General features: G+C 50.2%; 1 protein-coding gene across 1 annotated transcript in view; it reads right to left on the bottom strand.

The window, feature by feature from the left end:
• Positions 1–22,500, bottom strand: part of LOC307082565 (cAMP-dependent protein kinase type I-beta regulatory subunit-like) — a gene marked incomplete at its 3' end in the record, with an annotated part of 54,275 nt that overhangs the window by 3,733 nt on the left and 28,042 nt on the right. The window contains exons 5-6 of the mRNA XM_079746185.1: positions 8,547–8,608; positions 3,474–3,520 (exon numbers count right to left, since the gene is read on the bottom strand). Coding sequence (XP_079602311.1) covers positions 3,474–3,520; positions 8,547–8,608 — 109 coding nt within the window. The remainder of the gene's footprint in view (positions 1–3,473; positions 3,521–8,546; positions 8,609–22,500) is intronic.

Genomic DNA, 22,500 nt, shown 5'->3' with positions numbered 1-22,500 from the left:
ACACACACACACACACACAGGGTTATTTCCATTCACTCCATCCACAAAGCGTTGTTCATCTTCTATTTGGGGGTCCATGCCGTTTCCCCTCCTTGTCAACACACTTCCCACCTGTCGGCTGAATGGCAAGGAAAATAGGGTGAGGGACAGGTGGAGGATGGAAGGGCGGAGGCGGAGGTGGTGGGGGTCCATGGTAGACCTCCCCAGTGGCTGCTGTGAATGGGGAGGCTTGTTGCAGGCTCTATTGTCCAGGTCTGGCAGAGGGACCATGTGGGAATCACCAGGAACCGGAGGGCCTCTGAACAGGAAGTCCCGATATGGTGCCTCGCGATGCACAGGACCTTTCGGTTTTTCACAGACGAATATTGTCTTATATTGTCACTCCACTACTGCGCATGGTATGGATTAACTGCTTCCCCATGAGGGAACAAAGGAATATATCAGTATAGATGAGAGAATTTGAAAGAAAATGTCATGGCCGCCTCTGCCAAATCTCGTTCTGTCCCTCGTTATCGACAAAGTTTTAAATGGCCGTCCACACGGACTACATCACTTTATTTCCTTTACAGAGGAATTATGCCATTATTTGATACGGCCTCAGGGAAGACTAGCGGGCCAATGACAGCGCTGGCGAACTGTGTTCCGTCAGCATCGATTCACTCAGCTCTCTCGGACCCTGTTGTAATGCGTCGAGTCGGCGCAGTGAAAGGCGTGACATTAAGTCGGTCGAAATTACAAAACGCACGCAACCGCATTTTCCGAGCCAGCAGCCATCAGGCAGCGTTCCAAACATGTGATTCAGTCCGTGGCTTCGTCACAGTAGAATATCGTAAACTCCAAGTGCCGGGGCGGAAATTAGAGAGAACAATTACAAGAATACATGATGTGAAAGCGCTGTCACAGTGTGTTATTTTGTTTGCGGTCGCTTGGGAGTGTGTGTGAGCGTGTGTGTGTGTGTGTGTGTGTGTGTGTGTGTGTGTGTGTGTGTGTATGTGTGTATATGAGTGTGATTGAGTATTTATATATGTATACAGTATTGTGTTGCATTGAGTGTTTGCAAGGCAGCATCTGTAGTGGTTAGCGCCCTTCTTTCCTTTGCATGTTTGCAAAGGAAAGATGTGTGTGTGTGTGCGTCATGTGCGTGTGTGTGTGTGTGTGTGTGTGTGTGTGTGTGTGTGTGTGTGTGTGTGTGTGTGTGTGTATCTGGCGTTTGTGTATGGGGAGAATGCTAACATCAATGGCGACGGCAGCAGCACTTGGCCTGGGCTCAGTCTGCGGTGTTCCTGGCAGATTTACACCCCCACTAATGAGAGACATCATCTTCATGCTCTCTCGCCCTTCACTGAGCCGCCGCTGGTTCAAGTGAGCAAAAACCCAACCATTAAAAATCCTCCTTAATGGAAATCAAGCGACGAGCCGCATCTAAACGGACGATTTATCCCTCTACAATAAATAAATATATGCCATGTGGTGAGGATTTCATCCAAAGTATCTTAAAGGAAAACCGGTTACACTTAAAAAAAGGTACATTAAATAACCATTTAAGAACATTAGGCAGTTGTAAGTATTATTATATAACATTAGCAAAAGGGTTAGGTAAGGGTTAGGGTTAAGGTTATTGGGTTAAATAATATATAAATAAACACCGTAGTTAAGATTAACAGGATAACCTTAGTTAACATAGATACCATTAGTAGACAATTACTACACCATTAGTCGACTGTTAATTAAATTCAGGTTAATTATTAGTTAATGCTTATTACTGCATTGACTAATGTTAAATAAAGGGTTAATTCAGGTTACCATTTTTGGTTGTGTTACTGGAAAACCAAACTCTAAAACAACTTACTTTGAACTAAAAGATATGTAGCTGGTTACATGTGAATCGATCCTGGTCCAAATCTTGACTAAAACGCAAAACGTTTCGAAACCGTAGGGTAAGATGTAATTATGGACTAATATGGCCTTATATGGGCATGCCGTTAATGCCTTGATGGTCTTTTATATTCCTTCGACCAATCAGCTGTTTGTGTGGAGTGAAACGCTTCACAGAAAGCGTTAAAAATCCTTTTACACGCCACAGCTGCTCCACAGTTCATCGAAAGACCAGCGTCGTCTAAATAAACAATTCTTCACGACAGTCATCCAGAAGATTGCCAGAATCCCAACAAGATCGTAAAACGTGCCGCGCTTTTACGCGTGGCGATCCCAGGGATAAAACACCGAGAACAAAGCCCACGCAGAGTCTCACAGGAGACGACACAGATCTGGAGACGGAGATAATCAGATCGGAGACCGAGGTGGAGGCTTGACTCTTCCCAGCTGAAGAGCCTCCATTGTCGGGCGGCACTGTATCAAGACCCATATCACTGTTGTTAAACGCTCCTACGTGGAGCTTACTTTGGAGATAACAGGCCGGAAAAGAGATTGGATGGGGGGGGGGGGAAGGACAACAAGCCCGATGGACACGTTGTATCAACAGTCCCGGCAGCACACGCTCTTCTACCCACATCTGAAGCCGCAGGACAATGGAGGACGATGGAGGACAATGGAGGAGGCGTTCGGGATCGCTTGACTAGCCGTCCAGGCAGGTGGTTCGATTAACCCTAATGGAGGCGCCTTCATCTTCTCCTCCTTCCGTCGCGGCGCGTCGTTCCCCGTGTCAGACGGCGCGTCCGCCGCACGCTCGGCCGAGCCTGCCCGCCCCCCCTCCCCCCACGCCCGCCTGCCCGTTCTCCCGCCTGCAGTCTCGGCGTTTGGCGTTGCAAGCTGATACGGTCACTTCCTGTTTGGCTCTCCGTCAAGCGGGCTTTGTTGTCTTCGTCCTCCCGCGTCGCGTCACTGAACCCCGTCGCTCTGAGGCTCCCAAAGACAAAAGGAGAGGCTCCTTGAGAGACGCAGGGAGCCCTCCGGTGATTGCCATCGGCTCAGAACGGAGCACGGGTCCGGGTCAACGCAGCCTGGGTATTGTTACCGGGATGTATTGACGCTCTGCGCTGGGGCGTAGGCGGAGGTTTCTTCCCAGCGATGCGGCCCTCTCTACCTCCGTTTTGTTTGCACCGAGCTCAACGGTGTATGAGCAGGAGAGTGAACGGCTGGAGCCCTTGAAGTGACTTGAAGCCATTTGGGATTTCCAACTCAGTTCCCTTCGAAGGTTGGATGAAGGTTGGATGAAGTATTTATATGCATATTAGAATGAGCACTTCCTAAGACTACCGGATCAATTCTGCCGACCAACGATTGAATACTGTCGAATCAGAACGATTCCCAAAGATCAAGACAAAACACAAGCGATCATAACGAATCTTGGCCAATTAATACAATTCCTTCCATTGTATTTGTTCACTAATTTTGTCACAGTTTATAGCCTGGGTAAAAGTCAGCAGAACCCATTGGAAGCCTGCAGGGCGAAAGACTATCTGGGTGCATGACGAAGCGGGCGGGTGTTGCGTCTCACTGTGTGGGCTACTTACATCAACTTCTCCTTGGTCAATCACGTAGAAGTTGTCCCCTTCGTCGCCTGTAGGGAAGAGAGCAAATGACGTGAGCACAAAGCTGGCTTTCTTTCCCTTTCATTCGCCACACAAAATCGAACAAAAAACACCAACAAAACAAAAGCGGGCAGAACAGGTCTGTGCGTTCACAGATTAGGGTCCTTTGTAAGGCACTTGGGGCACCTCTCATGAATATCTGCTCCAGGACTCTGAACATTCAGGTTCAACATATTGAACCTATTGCTCCCTTTCCCTCAAGAGAGAAAGTGAACATGGCCAACGTTGTGATTCTCTCTGCCTTTCTTCCTCTTGCTGGGGCCCGATGAAGCCTCACCCCTGTGGGGCCCTGGGGCCCATCGGAGCATCAGACCTGCCTGTTTCTCCCTTACAAAGCCCTACCTCATCACCGGGCCTGCCAGTTCTTTAACTAGGATCATTGTCAGCAAAACACAGCAGCAGGTTTCATAAGCTCTGTTTGTGTGGTTTAATAGCGGAAAGTCTGAAAAGTTCTGGGGCCTTTGCACATGCTGCAACAATGCCCGGGCCCTGGACACACTCACATGCACGTTCGTGTGCACTCACGCACACACACACACACAAGCACGCATGCATGCACAATCATACACACACACACACACACACACACACACACACACACACACACACACACACACACACACACAGGTTTACGAAGTCAAGGAGCCTTGCTGGAACTGGAGTGGGACGGTCCTTAAGTGACCATATTTCCTGCCTGGCCCACCTAGGACGCGGTGAACAGCCCCCTCCACCCCGGAGTCAAACACTACATCTGGGTCACATGTCGTCTGGCCGAGGGGGAGAGACGGTCCATGCCTAGCCAGCGACGAATCGTATGATGTGGTACCATACTTTAACAAGAGTCTGCAGTGCACAGAATTGATCAAGTAAATAAAAGTCAGTGATAAATAAACAACAATACAACAATAGCACAGCAATAAATACAACCCTTCCTTTTTTTCTATTCTTTTCTCTTTGTTCCTGTTTTTGTTCTGGTGAATGTTATGATTGTTATGTAGAATTTAAAAAGTATAAATAAAACATAAAAAATGAAGGAAAAATAAATTAGCTAACAACCGCAGCATTACCGGCTAACTCCAAAAAAATGGCGGCAGGCGGGGGTTCCACCGAGAGGCCAGACCAGCGGAGGCGTTGTAATCAAGGGCTCTTCCTGAGAGGACGGCCCCTCTCCAAGGGTCCATGGAACTCCAGGACGGAATCCCAGTTAAAACAACCCAACCTGTGACCACATGGCCCTACATGGTGGTCGCCTTGCGAGCTTGCCACCGCCTGCCTCTGGATAGGTTTGCGTTGGTGTTAAGTTTGTGTTAAGCAGTGCCTGGCAAAGTGGTCCGCATGCCCAGAGTGACGAGGGAAGCGGAATATGAGTGCGGTCCACGTGTTCATCGTCAGAGCTCTACCATTACTGGATTTTAGGGGCCCATGCCGATACTAAGGAGCAAAAGATTACCAATATCAATAAATCATCCGATATTCAAAATATAGATATATCAACCTTTATTCGATATATATATATATATATATATATATATATATATATATCATGGTATCCTGGGGGTAGAACAGCTCCTTGGGATTGGCTGCTCACCCTTCATCAATGCTTCGGGCCCTGGCAACATCACATTAAAACCTACACACATTAAAAACGAAGGAACCATTACCTATAGTATGGGGAGCAGCTACTTCCCTTCACACAGAACAGGATGTAAAGCTGTTGGTGTTGGGAGTGTTAGCGCGGTTGTGCTAAGTCAAAGCATTTGGAGGTTCAACCACCCGGTAGAGGATTCATAAAGAGGTGATTACGTTTTTAAATCAACACCGTTTCTAAAGTTCGGCCCATATCGGAATGGATTTGTTCCGATACTGATAAATCTGTTATTGGGCAATATCAGCCAATATAAATAATAAAACTGATATGTCGGTCGGACTTTATTCGTTATTCATAAGCTTCTCCGATAAATTCCCTACTCAGTGCCTGTTCTACTAGTCTCAAGGTTTAGGCTATTGTGGGCGGGGGGGGGTCTTCAAATACCTGGAAGGACAGCAGCACGGGCGACGCCCCACTTACAGGGACCAGTGTGTAATTGTGCATGTGTGTACAAGACATGAGTATGCAAGTGTGTGTATGTGTTTTGCTGCTATTAAGTGGTGGTGTTTGGCTTTGCTTGTGTATATGTGTGGGCCTTTTTGTGTGTATGCGTGGGCCTGTGCCGGTGTGTGTGTGTGTGTGTGTGTGTGTGTGTGTGTGTGTGTGTGTGTGTGTGGTATTTTCAGTAGTGGAAAGGCCCAGGTATGGGCTGTGTGTAAAGTTCACAGGAGTTCACACGGCTAATTAATACTGAGTGGAGAGTCCTCGTTAATCATAGGGGCCCGTTTGTCACACACACGCACATAAACACAAACACACACACACACACACACACGCACACACATGCACATAAACAAACACACACACACACACACACACACACACACACACACATGCACACGTACGCGCACACGCACACGCTATAACCTGCTGCAACCTGGCTCTCTGCTATCTCCTCTCCTGCCCTCTCCCTCGGTCTCTCTCTCTCTTTCATCTCGACTATCTCTCGTCCAATCCCTCTCCCTCTGTCTCTCCATTCTCCCACTCTTCCTGTCTTTTATCACTTTGGCTCTGAAGCCTTTGTTTTGTGCTTTTCAAATTCCCCTGAGCCTGAGAGCGCAAGCAAATATTTGACCAGAACCCACACACGTATACGCACACACACACACACACACACACACACACACACACACACACACACACACACACACACACAGGACCAAACCCACACACAGGTTGATGTACTCTAGCCCACAGCACGGTCTTGTTTCAACACAAACTAATTGTAACGAGCTCTTTGGCTGCGGTCAAACGAAGGGAAGAAAAAAAAACACACACAGGCCTCTTCCATGGCTACTGTTGCTTTGTGGTCCCCGTGTCCTGTTCCCTCTGTCCTCTGTCCTGTTCCCTCTGTCCTTTTCCCTCTGGCCTGTTCCCTTTCTCCTATTCCCTCTCTCCTACAGCGCACTCATTTAAATTGATGGAGATGTTTTATTGTTTACTAAGGGTTAGTTAAAAACTGTTCATGTTACTGGATGTTTGGGGAAACGGCAGCTGTACAAACATGAACTCATAACTTATTGATCCACATTTGTTTTTGGATATGACTTATTCTTTTCATTGCTTGAATTCCCCCTAGGCCCATTTTAGTTGTGTTTAGTTGGTCATTGTAATGACTTCATGGAAAGCCAAGCTTTATTACCATAACACACCGTACATCACTGTTCTCATTGAACATTTGAGAAGTTTGAGACTTTAAAGGAGAAATGATACCCACACACACAACAAGAAACAGTCTCCTCAGCAGTGTCGTTAGAATTTCATTTTGTCCCACCACTAACCAACCGATCACATCGCATTCCTTCCTAGCGGTCAATCATTTTAATAGATCCCAAGATATCTGGAAAGAAATCGTGTCTCAAAATTCCCAGCTCACACAGGTTTTCCCAGAGCGAGAGTATTGCATCCCCGACTCCACGACAGATGGCAAAGTGAAATCCAGCACATTCCTCCCTCCCCGCACACACACACACACACACACACACACACACACACACACACACACACACACACACACACACACACTAACGCAGAGGTAGGATTACGGTACACTGGAACCTTTGTAAACACTGTTTGAGCCATTAGCCTCTGTAACTCTTAACGTGTGTCTAAATAGTGTCCCCCATAGGGTACGGTAGAAGAGGCTTTACAGTAGCATAGACATTAGCTCTCTGTGTGTGTGTGTGTGCGTGTGTCTGTGTGTGTGTGTGTGTGTGTGTGTGTGTGTGTGTGTGTGTGTGTGTGTGTGTGTGTGTGTGTGTGTGTGTGTGAGAGTGTGTGTGTGTGTGTGTGTGTGTGTGTGTGTGTGTGTGTGTATACAGTATATCAGGAGCTGGGCTGCTCTACTGTATATCACAATGGGCCGGAGTGGTTAGGGACTGGGTCTGGTTTGCTAGCCAGACTCATTATCACCAAATTAGGACTGATACGGGAACGGAAGCTGGTCGCAGCCGGGGAGGTAGGGGTGTGTTTGGTGTGTGTGTGTGTGTGTGTGTGTGTGTGTGTGTGTGTGTGTGTGTGTGTGTGTGTGTGTGTGTCTCTGTGTGTGTGCCAACGGGAGGCCCGTAGGCCCATAGAAGTGTTAAACGCCATAAAGTATACACTCAACGTGGAGTTCGCTTTGCGGTAGTTTGTCGCGTGCATTTCTCTACCGTGCCGAATACCACTGCTCTGTTCATGACACTGGGAGATATATCTCCAATACTAAGTCTCATAAAACATAAACTACGTCAAAATCTTTTTAAAACACGTGTTCTGGCAAAGAGGTATACATCTTTTTGTTATCTCGAAACAATGATTCACATTCCAATCACAGATGATGTTGATAACACCCAATGTGGGCAAGCTGTCATCCAACTTCTTGTTAAAAAAAGCTCCCTTCTCCAACATATTGAGTTCTACTGGGTAATGCATTGTATTAGGGCCACAGGACTGTTGCTTCACTCCATCTGCTAAGTGTTTGCCCTGTTGATTTGTAATGAATACAAATGGATCCCTGGTCGTAAAGTCAGTGTAGCTGTCGAGCCAGAGAGTCACACGATCTCTGTCCTGAGACTTTGAGGTGTTATTGTTCACCGCTTGACTGTTTACACAGAACTCACTGCACACCTTAATAGCGCTGTGATTGATATGCAGCACTGCACCACGTTGCAGTCCGGAATATTGTTTGGCTTTCTAAACAGCAAATTGGAATGCTGCGAGACATATTTTATTATTTTCTAAGTAGTACATTGCTGGAGGTAACAATACAGTATGTTGTTTTCGTTCATTTTCTAAATAGTAAATGTCAGGGGATTTTAACACAGTGAGTAAGGTTTTAGATGAGCTGAGGAGTAAGAAGACAGTACCTTGTTGGATGACTGTTTCCCCTCCGATGTGAGTGACGGGGAACATGGCATCGAATATGTCACTGTACGGAGAGAGAGAAAGAGAGAGAGAGAGAGAGAGAGATGGGGAGGGAGAAACAGGACCTCAGTTAATTAATAGTCATCATACCTTACATTCATGTGTTGCTGTTTCTTTATACCCTGTGAACACGCACACACACACACACACACACACACACACTCAAAGAGTGGACGTCGTCACTGAGCTCACTCTGTCATCTCAGGGACTCAGATTCACTCCAACACAAACAATCGCAGGCGCAGAAAACAGGCGGGCGAACTCCATGTGACCCCACGGTAAACACATGCACACGCGTGTATTCACACGTAGCCGTGCACAGAGAGCGGAGAGGTAGAAGCGGCATGACCGTGCAGGCGCCCAGACACACAGACGTACGTAATCAAAGCCAACCCCAGAGCACAACGCCGAATTCCTCCTAATGTGAAACATCGCCTTTCTCACAATGCGTCTCCCAAGCCCCATGTGTTCTAATGAGGGACCACGCCAAAACAAACCCGCACGCACACACACACACACACACACACACACACACACACACACATACCGAACGTAACATATACACACACACACACATACCGAACCGTAACATACACACACACACGCTAATCCGCAAACATACACACACACACACACAGCGAACCCCAAACATACATACGCACATACCAAACCGCAAACCTACACACACACACACACACACACACACACACACACACACACGCACACGCCGAACCGCAAACATACATACACACACACACAAAAACATACCAAACCGCAAACAGACCCACACACACACACACACACACACACACACACACAGACACACAAAGTCCATTGTACGTACAGATATTTGGATTCCTCCCCCAAGTCAAGCAATCATACACATAAAATCCCCAACTGACCCCCAACGGGCCCGCCCGCCCCGCTACAAAACAGTGCAGATCAAACGCACCCTCAATGCCAACATGAACCCACGCGGCCCATTAAAACCCTCTCTCTGTTCCCCCGCTCCAGAGCACCAGATCGGGCCCGGGGCTTCAGAGCACCAGCCCAACTGACGGTATTCCCCCAAAAACAGTTGGACAAAAGGGAATAAAAAGGAATATCGAAAAGGGCAATTTTTTCTTTTTGTTCATTTCCAGCTGCTCCCTCTTACAAAATAAAAGCCCTTTGTTGTTCGTCGCCCTTCGACTTCGGAGGGTGGCTTCCCACGTTCATGACACACGAGTTATTGAAAACATCGGACGCATCAACAGCACATCAAGTGCTAGTTATCGTTTGGGATTTATTTTTCGCCACCCACGGGGACGTCCTGTGAGAAAGGGCTTCACAGGGAGCGAGGGGTTCGAACGCGCGCACCGTGCAGGCCTGCGCACGACCCGGCTGTTGTCTTAGCCTGCCATCAAAGCTTGCACCTCTTGGTCTGACAGGGAGCGGGAGACACAGAGAGGGAGGGAGAGCTGAGAAAACAAACTTCTTTTCTCTTTCGGGACCTGGAAAAGGTGGGGGGGGAAGAAAAGGGCCCTTCAAGTAGTGCTAATCGGGCCGTTTAAATGCATGAAGCGTCAACAGATGAGTGCTCCACGGAGAGGATGTGTTGGGACAGGAGGAGGACAAGATCTTCCTTCCTCTCGTTTGATCCCCCCAACACCCGCCCCCCCACCTCCCATTTCTCTTTCTAACTTTAACTCTCTTTTCCAGCTCTCTCTCTCATTCACTCTCTCTCGGTAACTCTCTCTCTCTCAAACTCTCTCTCACACTCTCTCTATAACTCTCTCCAGCTCTCTCGATCACTCTCTCTCCAGCTTCTTTCTCTCACTCCCTCCCTTGCTCCTCTTCTCCCTAAGGCTGTATTCATCCGCATCAGTCACATACCATCTGTCTTCTGGAGAAAAATTGAAAAGAAAAAATGAATAGGGGGTCAGGCATATCAAAGACGCATCCAGTGCCTGCAGAGAGCTCCTGCAGGGAGCCCGTTTCAGCAGGGTTTTGGATCTATGCGAGTGCAAGTGCGTGTATGTTTATGTGTATGTGTACATACAGCATGTGTATCTGTCAGTGTGTTTGTGTGTGTGCGTGTGTGTGAGTGTGAACGTGTGCGTGTCCGGCGTCACCGCATCCAGCACGATTACACGCGTGTCATGTCGAGTCTCTGGTGGCTTCTGATCCAAAGCGCCAGGGCCCAGGGCCGGGTTTTCCCCCCCCGCCCCGGTCAGTTCGGGGTCTGCAGGCAGGGCAGGGCGCGCAGGGCGTCTTTAGTTGGCCGGAACGCCGGCCAACTAAAGACGCAAGGATGTCATTGAGCGCTCTGGAAGTCGTAACGACTCTGATGGGTAATTGTTGGAACTAAAGAGCGCCCTTGAGATGCTGGATAGCTCCAGCAGTAATGTTACAGCCCACAGGGTTAGGAAGTATACTAACGCATCTCCAGATGCATAATGAACATGTGTGCGTGCACCGGCACGCACAGACATAGCATTAGCAAGCGGGCGGATTTGGAAGCACATTCACACTATAGTTATATACACACACGGCCCCTTTACGCCCACACGGTATGAAACACTCCTCATTGAAAGCCTCGCACAAAAACACACACTGTACGTACACACTGTACATACACACACAGGTATTTGATGTCATGTCATTAAGGTTTTATATGTCTGTGTGTGAGTGCGTTTGTGTGAAAGAGAAAGTGTGTGTGTGTGTGTGTTTGTGTGAAAGTATGTGTGCATGTGTTTCCAAACACGTGCACACCTGCCCCAGTGTGCAAATTGATCAGCCATAGAAGTGTACTGAAAGGACCCGGATGGTGTACTCAAAACGGTCAAGTCGCGGAGTGTGGCGCGATGTACACTTTTCGTACTCAACGGCAGCCATCATAGCTACGTATCGTGATTTCCGGTGAGTGCACCGCAAGAGTATTCGGTTTGGAACAACACTGACGTCTGAAAATGAGCGCACTTAGTGAGTGCGGATAGTGTGCTACGTTTAAGTGTACACATGGAAGCGTGGATATTGGAACACAGCACCAGCGTGGGGAGGCTTAGTGAGGGAAGAGCTTGATCAATAATACCGAATCGCCCCAAATATATTATATTCTGCCTACTTACTGAGAGGGGCTCAATCTTACAACTTCAAATAACTTATATCGATCCGAGGTGAAACAGATGCAGTGGGTTCCGGCCGGACAGTAGAGGAGCACTGCTCTGACGGGTTGTGCCCGTCTGAGGCCGAGGCGGTGCTGATGAGGCCGTCGCCGGCGGCGACGATGTGACGAAGGCGGGCCAGTGATGGCGCATAGTGGGGAAGGATGCGAGGAAGAGCGCTTGACCCCCTTGGCGTGGCGGTAATTACCCTCCCAGCCCCACCCAGCCCCCGGGACGGGGAACAACAAAGACCCGGTAATTACACCCCCAACCCCTCCTCGCCTCCACCACTCCCCGCCCTCGCGTCACTGTCAGTCTCCTTCTCCCCGACTTCCTGCTCTCCGCCATCTCGCCTCTCACTTACCTTCCTGCCCCGCCTCCTAGGGGCTATCTCTAACCTCCATCAACCTGAAGCCCCGCCCCCCTCCCCGCTGCCGTCTGGGACGGAGCGACCCGCGGTGTCCTCCCGGCTACCTGTGGCCCCCCTTACCCTGAGGGGGAGTCAGGGGCCCCCCCTGACAATGGGCCCCGCTGTCTGAGGGAGACATGGAGTCTTAAAGAAGAGTAGTGGGGGGGGGGGGGGGGGCAAGAGACACAAAGCCATGAGCGAATGGCATGAGAAGTGGGACAGCATCACGTGCACACGCACCCACGCACACATATAAACACAAAACAGAATGATCAAGGATAAAAACAGACCCCCCCCCCCCCCCACACACACACACACACACACACATATAAACCTAATAAATGAAGAAAAAAAAACACAAACACAAATAATGACAACAAATAATAGAACAAACGCACACACCCTCACACACACAATGGTTCTATGTCATCCTAAGATAACATCGGTTGCGGCAGATCACTGGTTTGTGCGTTTGTTTTGCGTCTACGCAGGTGCATTTCAGTGTGAGGGCCCCTATGTATGTGTGTTTGTGTGTGTGTGTGTGTGTGCGCGTGCGTGCGTGCGGGTGTGTGTGTGTGCAGAGGAAGTATCGACTGAGTGAGAACATAATAATGTGGTCCATCTATCATGTAAGCCAGGCAGCCAATCAAGTTTAAAGAGAGCGCTGATAAGGCCTAATGGTGAGGGCTAATAGTTTGATAAGAGATCTATAGGATAACAAGCACAGGGAGGGAGGGAGAGAGGGGGAGAGAGAGGGAGAGAGAGAGACGTGACACACACAAGACAAGCAGCAGTCACTCAAACAGCAGTCATTCGACGGTCTTATCAGCAGTTCCGATCACTGTGTGTGTGTGTGTGTGTGTGTGTGTGTGTGTGTGTGTGTGTGTGTGATAGAGGCTCCCCGCCTTTCATTCCTTCACATAAACACACAGTCACATTATTGTTTCCAAACACCAATAAAAAAAGGGGGCCATTATTAAATCAAGCCTCCTCATTGTAGCTGAATGTTTGTTTCTCATGAAAGCCGATGGTCTCTCTGCCCCCCCCACCCCATCAGTAAAGCCCCTACAACAGCATAAACACGGCTCTGTAAACGCAGCCTGTGTGTCTGTAAAAGCTGCCCCCACCACCACCTCCACCACCACCACCACCACCACCACCACCACCTCCACCACCACCACCACCTCAACCACCACCACCACCACCTCCACCACCACCACCACCACCACCACCACCACCACCACCACCACCTCTTACTCCGACACCACCACCACCACCTCCTTGTCCTCTTTGCGTTTCCTAATGGGCCGATTTACAACACAGACCTGATGGGCTGCTTGTGATTTCTGCAGCACAGCGGGCCTGCGCCCATCCAGCACTGCACTATGGGGAACCCCCCCCCCCCGACGTACGGAGCTCCGCCTGGGCTGGGCACCCACGTTGGCCTTTTATTAGTTCCACAAGTTAAGTTGGAAGAGCTGGGTCCCAGCCGCAACCCCCCTCCACCCCCCCCTCCCTGGTTAAGAGGGATTGTGAATGCTTGCTCTGGGGGGGGGGGGGGGAACCACACCACTCTGTGTGTTTTGCAGAGGCTGTTCTCTGATGGAGGAGAATGCACCGAGGCTGACGGGGGTCACTGCAGACAGAGTATGGACCGGAGTCTGTGCTGCCCTGCCTGGAGACTGGAAGCACATCATGTGCACTTCATGTTTAGGATTCAATGTCTAGTACAGATAGAGATGCAGGGATGTTAAGCAAGAGAAATGCACCTCCAGGGAGTATCGTCGCTGACTTGTCCCCTCACAAAGTCAGTGGTAAATATCACATATCGTTAGCCTCATAGCATAATTGCCTGAGTCTTATTTTGGCCAAATTCTGATGCCTAATCTTACTCTAATACTGCTGATTTATGTGCCACATTGGCTATTTCATAAGCCAATCGGAGTGCTTTTTACATTCCATAATCACTATCTGCCCGAGTCATCTATTTGACATAGGCATTTTTTGTGCCAAATACAAGAATGACGTTGAAATATGACTTGGCCAATTATGCTACAAGGCTAAAGATATGCATAGATGAGGTACCATAGTGTCACTGTAGAGCATCCCTCTGATTGGCCGGATGAAGCTTTAGTAGGAATGAATATCAAAACAAACAAGTGGAGGTCCAAAGACTTCAAAGCACGACTAATGGGCCAAAGTGTTTGATTGTGGTGTTGTCGTACAAAAGCATTGTTGGCATCAACAACCGAAGCCTGACTCATGACTTATTATATCACACAGAGATGGAAAGTGTCTTTATGAGGCCCCACTGATGAAAGACTACCAAGAGCATAGTTTAATGTCCAGGGTTTAACGTCCAACTCCTCGACGGAACATCTAGCTCATGGTTCCCAGGTGTTTGTGAGTCTAACACTTCCTCGGTGGACGTGTTCCCCCTGAATAACCCGGCTGGGCTTAATAAAAAAACATCTTATCTCGTTGCTGAAAACGCTGTCGTTTAGATGGAAAAAACGTGTTTTATCGAACCCAGGATATCCAAGTGGTGGGGAAACATTTTGTTCCTGGACAGCACACAGCAGTGAGGACACAAGACAGGGCACCTGTCTTGATTTAGGTTTTTTCTCACAGGTTACAAGTTTTCCTTTTCTTTTCTTCTTTTGCGGCTTTTCTTTTACCACGTGTATGTGTTTTAGTCAAATCTAAATGATTCTAGTTCCGAGTTGTTCTATATAGATTGCAGCGTGTGTCACGCATCACGTTCAGAATCATAACCAGAAACGCACCTTGAATTCTCCTCATCCTCCCTTTATCAGTGAAATAAATCAACGCTATTGAACCATGATGCATTCAAGGGCACTATGTACCAGCACCATGATGCCTTGAGGCCTGTTCTCTTAACTCCCAGCCTTCTGAACTAAGCCTTTCACTACCAAACCTCTGCAGCGCTGCAGTTCACATCCGCGCCGCACGCCAGAGCCTGACGCGCAATGGAACTGGGCCACATGACTCCGACACCGCTGTGGTTCGCCGGCTCACCGCAGACGTGCTGTGAAGCCCCGGTGAGACACGGAGAGCCCAACGAGCGCTGGCAGATTTAAGATTTAGCTGCAGACAAACACTGGCCGACAGAACGGCGTTAAGCCCCACTGTTTGGCCCCGGCTGATGGGAGCTGGCCCCGTCGGGATGTATAGGTAGGCGGAGTGCCCGGTGTGCAGTGTGTGTGTGTGTGTGTGTGTGTGTTTTTATGTGTGTGTGTGTGTGTGTGTAGTGGAGGACGTCCTGAGGGTTTATAGGTGGACATAATACTTTATGGCCTGTGGCAATGACCATTTAAAAGAGGTCAACGACAAGGGAGGCCAGGAGAGAGGCTCTGACTGGGCTGAGGAGAGGAGGAGGGAGGAGAGGAAGGAGAGGGAGGGAGAAGAGGAGGGAGAAGAGGGAGGACGTGAAGAGTGAGAAGAAGGATAAGAAGTGATAGAGAAGATAAATTAAGAAGGGGGAGGAGGAGGAGGAGGAGGAGGAGAAGATGGAGATGGTGGAGGAGGAGAAGGAGTGGAAAGAGAGGCTATGCATTGTGTTCTCTTCCCCGGGTGTCCTGCCAGAACACACACTTCTCATCCCGCCTAACGAATGACGAACTGAAGCCAGCAGCTTATTGCCCATTAAAAAGGTATTTTGACTGAGAGCCTTCAGCCCCTGGTTGTTTTTTCCTGCTGTTGCGCTCCAGGTCCTAATCACGGCTAAGCCGAGCGAACACGGCGTCCTTTGGAGACGTGGCTCCACGGAAGGGGAGGGGGATCCGTGGTTCTTTAAGTCTCTGGACGTCGTCTGAGAAGGGGAGCGCATCGTGTTAAACCCTCACACCTGGCCCCGCACTTTATAAGGGGATGTTGAGCTGCAGGTAGCCTGCAGCTCAACATCAGAGTCACAGAGTCAGTCTGCTGTTGCCCCCCCCCCCCCTTGTATGTGTGTGTGTGTGTGTGTGTGTGTGTGTGTGTGTGTGTGTGTGTGTGTGTGTGTGTGCGCGAGTGTGTGCGGCTGAAACACCCGCAGGCCCTTGGGCTTATAGCATTGATCCCGTGTGACCTGCTGACGGTGGCTAACACCTGTCCAGTGGTAAGAGTGGCAATTACACAACTGCTAACATCAGACCACCTAAGACACTGAAAGAGGGGGCGAGAGACAGAGAGACTGAGAGAGAGAGAGAGAGAGAGAGAGAGAGAGAGAGAGAGAGAGAGAGAGAGAGAGAGAGAGACAGACAGACAGTCACAGAGAGAGAAATGAGAGCCAGAAATAGTACATATGGGAGAAAGACGGAGTGGAAACTGCAAGGAAGGTGTGTAATGACACCATGGTAACAAAGCAGTAATAATAATTTCAAATAACAAGATAAGGGTCGGTCACATAAACTGTTGTGGTGGCAACATAGCCGTAAACGCCGACATGAGCATGCAAACCGGCACGCACACACTTTCTCTCTCCCTTACACACACACACACACACTTTCTCTTTCTCTCTCTCTCTCGCTCTCTCTCACACACACACACACACACTTTCTCTCTCTCTCGCTCTCCCTCTCTCCCGCACACACACACACTTTCTCTCTCTCTCTCACACACACACACACACACACACACACACACACACACACACACACACACACACACACACACACACACCAGTTTCAGTGTGGAGCAAAGGCCATCTGACACAGTAGCTGTGCAGACACCTTTGAGCCGTATCCTCTGATACACTATCAGGGCACCCTGCCTCTGACCCTCACCCGGGGCCACGGCCTGCCGGCCACGTCACACCTCGCACCGGGATGCTGTTGGCATGGCGACGGGGCGGGCACAGTGGACCGGCTGTGTGGGGCTTTTCTAATGCGGTTGCGGAAAAAGGCGGCACAGAGAGAGAGAGAGAGAGAGAGAGAGAGAGTAAAAGTGAGAGGGAGAGAGTAGCAGGAAAAGAGCAGGAGAGGGTAAGAGAGAGAGAGAGAGCATAGCAAGAGAAAGAGCGAAACAGCCAAAGAAAGAGGGAGAGAAAGGGAGAGGAAGAGCAAAAGCGAGAGGGAAAGAGGGAGGGAGAAAAAGAAAGACAGAAAGAAAGAGGGATTGATACAGAAGAAAAAGAGAGACAGAAAGAGGGAGAGGCAGAAAACCGCAGACGGAATCAGACAGGATCAAGAAGATAGAGTGAGGGAATGAGAGAGAGACACAGACAGAGGTGGAGAAAACATGGGGGAGAGACCATGGAAAAGATTACAGTGGCGGCGGTGAGTATTAGGCTGTGGTCACAAAGGTGAAGCATCAGGCCTTTTAAAGAACCACAGTCCGTCACATGGCGGACAGCAGAGCACACACACACACACACACACACACACACACACACACACACAGCCGGGTCAGCTGAGGTTAGCCGAGCTACTATGAGATGGGAGTGAAAATCGCGGTCCCACCGAGAAAGAGAAAGAGAGAGAGAGAGCGAGAGCGAGAGAGAGAGCGAGAGGGAGCGTGCGAAAGGGAAACGGTGAGGAGGTTGAAGAGGGTTGTCAGGAGGATGCGAGGAGGAGCAGATGAGAGAGAGGGTGTGCCGGAGAGGGCGAGAACAAACAGCAGGCACTTTGGCCGTGGCAGGGCGGTAAACATGAGAGCCACGGCAGCACCCTGGCGGTTGGCCCCTGCTCTGGCCCCGCAGGCCGCCGCGACGAACGGGTCGTTCCCAGGAGGGGAGCGCGTTTGTGGCCGCGCCGACGATCCAGCAAAACCGATTCCAATTGTTTCAGAGATGAAGGTTCGGGCCGGGTGGTTCGTCTGAAGAACACAAGTGTGGACGTGAGTCTGGAGAGCCGGTTTAGTGAAATAGGACGGGGTTGTTTTGGAATGGACTAATGGAATGAATAGCATGCAAGCCGGGGAGAGGAGCGGGGCTTTTTTCCCTTGCAAAGTTGTGATGCAAGGGAGCTCTGGCAGCTATAATAATGGTAATAGTACTGCTTTTTATTGGAATTCCGCCGGTGGGGCCGTGATGATGATGGGTGTGGAGGCGTTTCCCCGTGGTTAATGTGGGCTCTGGCGTGCTAACAGCGGACCGTTGGTGTCTCACGCGGCGGGCCAAGGCCGGTCTCGCAGGTACTACCCGTCGATCGCATGGAGGCAGACAGCAGCAGGTGATCAACGCTGACGTCAGCCAGAAAACATGGTCAACATGTCTGACCTGCCGGCCCCTTTCCCCTCCACCGCACCGCAGTGCACAAGCGCACGCACACACACAGTTTCCACTGGAAGATTATGATCAAACATACATTTATAGCAGAAAAAGATGCACATGGGCTATATGGCACACACACACACACATATATATATGTAAGCCAAATAAGACATTTACGCCCCTGCCATTAAATAGTCGTCCCTTCATTTTACCGTACATCGTAACTCTTTTGTTCCCACTTCATGTAGTTGACATTGATTCATTTTTCAACGTTTTTTCGTTTGTGGCGCATACTTCTCAGACACTATTTAAACATTTCCCCCCCAACCTCACCCTCCTTCAATCTCTGCCCCAGGGCGGGGGGGGGGGCTTGGACTGCTTCTTCCTGCGTATATAGGAGGGGAAACACCCCTCTAAACCAGCCGCTGACACCACTAAGCCTGCACCCCTTGGATGAGTCTACAGGCGACGGCGTCAAAGGGTGAGGGAGAGAGAGAGAGAGAGAGAGGGAGAGAGAGAGAGAGAGAGAGAGAGGGAAAAACAGGATAGAGAGAGAGGGGGGGGGGGGGGAGAGAGAGCAAATAAACGATCAATCACAAAAATCACATAAATTAAAGCCCCAAAAAAACCTTTAAAGTAAAATACAGGGTCTTCCCCAGGTGCCATAAGTCTTTTTCCCATGTGCAAACTCTCTACCACACACACACACACACACACACACACACGCAAAACTACACACAACCTGACACGTTGCTAGACATCACACAACGAGCCGCTGCCTCAGGGCACGTCCTCTTCCCTTGACTCCCCACTCCCACCTCCTCTCCTCTCCACCTCCTCTCCTCTGAAACCTCCTCCCACCTCCTCCCTACTCCCAACTCATCCCCACTCCCACCTCCTCCCAACTCGAGTCTCCTCTCCTCCTCCCACCTCCTCCCAACTCATCCCCACTCCAACCTCCTCCCAACTCGAGTCTCCTCTCCTCCTCCCACCTCCTCTCCTCCCCACCTCCACTCCTCTGAAACCTCCTCCCACCTCCTCCCTACTCCCAACTCATCCCCACTCCCACATCCTCCCAACTCGAGTCTCCTCTCCTCCTCCCACCTCCTCCCAACTCGAGTCTCCTCTCCTCCTCCCACCTCCTCCCACCTCCTCCCAACTCATCCCCACTCCCACCTCCTCCAAACTCAAGTCTCCTCTCCTCTCCTCCTCCTTTTTTCTCTGGCTCCCCCCCCACTCCCACCCCCATGCCACTCGAGTCTCCTCTCCTCTCCCCTCCCGCCTCCTCTCAGAGAGCACGAGGTAAGCACTAACGGAGCCCATCCAAGCACAAGCTGTCCTTTGTCAGCGGTTCAGACCGAGAGGTGCTTACACAACACAACACAGCACACACACACATACGGAAAGACTCACCTGTGCATGAATGTACACAAGCACTTATGCACATTCAAACATACACTGTGACACACAGACGGAGAGGAAAATAAACAGAGGGGGAGCATCCCCCTTGGGCCCCACATCAGAGAGAGAGAGAGAGAGAGAGAGAGAGAGAGAGAGAGAGAGAGAGAGAGAAGGACTGAGAGATCACGGGTGGACAGGTTGAGAGGAGAAGAGGCACGTGATCCAGATAAGTGAAGGAAGGAAATGAATACTTGAGATGTCTACTAGGGAACGACTGAAGAGTACAAGCAGCAAGGAAAGAAGAGATGTGTGGCCTGATGCCTGCCTGTGTGTGTCTGGGCCTGTGTGTGTGTGTGTGTGTGTGTGTGTGTGTGTGTGTGCGTTGGTGGGTGCGTGAGTGCACGTGCATGTGTGCGTGTATGTATGTGTCTTTATGTATGGAAGCGAAAATCCATGCATAAAGTATGTGTCTGGATGCCTGTCCATGTCTGTCTGAAACGGTGTGTGCGCGCACACACACACACACACACACACACACACACACACACACACACACACACACCTGAGACACTGTGGATGTGGACATGTGTGTGCTTGTGTTTCCCCCCCCGTCCTATCGAATAGCGCCCGTGGCGATGATGTAATCAGCACCCTACGGTGCATGTGGTGTTGGGGGGGGACATAGCTGACATTTAGGAGATGACATCTGAGTGATGCAAAGCCCCTCGCTGGCTATATGCAGACAGCGACATCAAACCCCCGGAGACTTCGGACCTGGACAGTGTTTGGCAGCTGGCTAGCACCCACCGAACATAGTGCTAACAGCGAGGAATGTGCTAGGGCTAGCGACATGCTAAGTGGCTACATCACCGCTCGCCAGGGAAGCATACAGCGGCTCGCTTGCTGGCAGGAAAACGACTTCCACATTGCTTTGTAACACGCGTCCTCAAGGAATCCACGTTGTCTCGCTGCTCGTCGTCCAAACCTTAGTACAGAACAGGTTGACTTGAGGGATGTTCCGATACCATTTCTTCCTTCCCGATACCGATTCCGATTCCTGAATTTCAGCAACGGCCGATACCGAGTATACACCGATACAGCATCGAGCACTGTAAATACCAGTAGAACCTTTTCTTACTAGCACGTGTTTGTAAGGTTCTGTTCCTGTTTAGAAAATGAGCTAGTCATGCGATGGTATCGGATCGGCGCATAGACTTGCGTACTCGCCGATACCCGATCTGCATTTTAGGCAGAATCGGAACAACTGTAGTTGCCTTGAGCGTCCAAAAGCCTTGAGGATCCTCGGATCTAGACGTTTAAATTAGCATAGGAGCCGCTCGCCAGTCAAACGGTCACGGTGGAGGTACGGCCCCTTGTCCCTGGCTCTGCACTGGAACCCGTCTCACAGGCATGGACAAAGCTAAACAAAAACGTATACAATAGGAGGCCACGATGGCCTGGTGGTTTGGCTGTTCCACGGGGCAGCGTCCGAGGGTCCTCCGCACTGCGGGCTAATGAGTGTTGGTCAATGGGGAGCCGGGGGCCAAACGTCTGGCCTGAGTGAGCGCCTACGTGGGGATGTGTGGGACATGATGGGGGGCGCTACGCTTATTAGCAAATGGTCACACGTACACGCAGGGCCATTGGCCCACAAAGTCCCTCACACAAGGAGAGAACATTTTGTCTCTGTAGCGCACATTTGTTTTTATCAAGGACATACTTCACAGGGACACGTGCAAGTAAACAGGCGCTCCCATAAGCACGCTGCGCTGTGAATGGCTCATACAGACTAATGGAATTGCTTTCAACCACGCTACAAATGTATTGTGGCACTCAGCAGGGATTACGCCTCCGTTCCTGAAGCAGAGTTAAACTCAGGCGTTCACTACCTCTCCCACTGAGACTACATGCTCTAAACTCTGCCCAGCTCCAAAATGAAGGCTCTGTAATCGAGTCCCATACATGCACAGCCTTAAGACACAGATATGACACAGAGGTGCACATATGGTGCATGGGACATAGTATTGGCATACATGCACTTATAAACGAGCATATGCGCACACAAGTAGTCATGCACGTGACTCCGAGGATTCAGGAAGACACCATGAGTATGTGTTGGGGGAGAATGGTAGTTTGTGGTAGTGTGTGGTAGTGAGTATGTGAACGGGGAGAGGGCTAGTTTGTGGTAGTGAGCATGTGTTGGGGGAGAAGGGGTAGATGGTGGAAGTGAGTTTGTGTTGGGGGAGAGGGGTAGTTTGTTGTAGTGAGTATGTGTTGAGAACGGTAGTTTGTGGTAGTGTGTTGGGGGAGAGGGGTGCCAGCGTCGCCTGCTCTGGTCGCGGTCCCCGAGGGGTTCAGTGAAGCCTGCGGTTCTCCTGTGGAGAGTGACCTCATCCTCTGGCCCCTGGCATTGTGGCAGCAGCACAAAGCCATGCAGGGGACCGGGCGAGAGACACACACACACACACACAGAAAGAGAGCGAGAGAACCAGAGAAGGCCCCATGTGTGGGGGAGATGGGGGAGGGAATGATGTTAGCGGGTGTGGGTTGGTGTGAGTGTGTGTGAGGGTGGGGATGGTGGGGGGGGGGGGGGGGGGGTACGTGTGACGAGACATTAAGTGGAATTGAGGGGAAGTGAGACACGAACAGAAGTGGTGAGATAGAGAGAGAGCGAGAGACGCAGAGAGAGAGAGAGAGAGAGAGAGAGAGAGAGAGAGAGAGAGAGA

The sequence above is a fragment of the Pollachius pollachius genome, assembly GCF_949987615.1.
Source record: "Pollachius pollachius genome assembly, chromosome: 11".
Lineage (NCBI taxonomy): Eukaryota > Metazoa > Chordata > Actinopteri > Gadiformes > Gadidae > Pollachius > Pollachius pollachius.
This window is presented reverse-complemented; position numbering and strand designations above follow the sequence as displayed.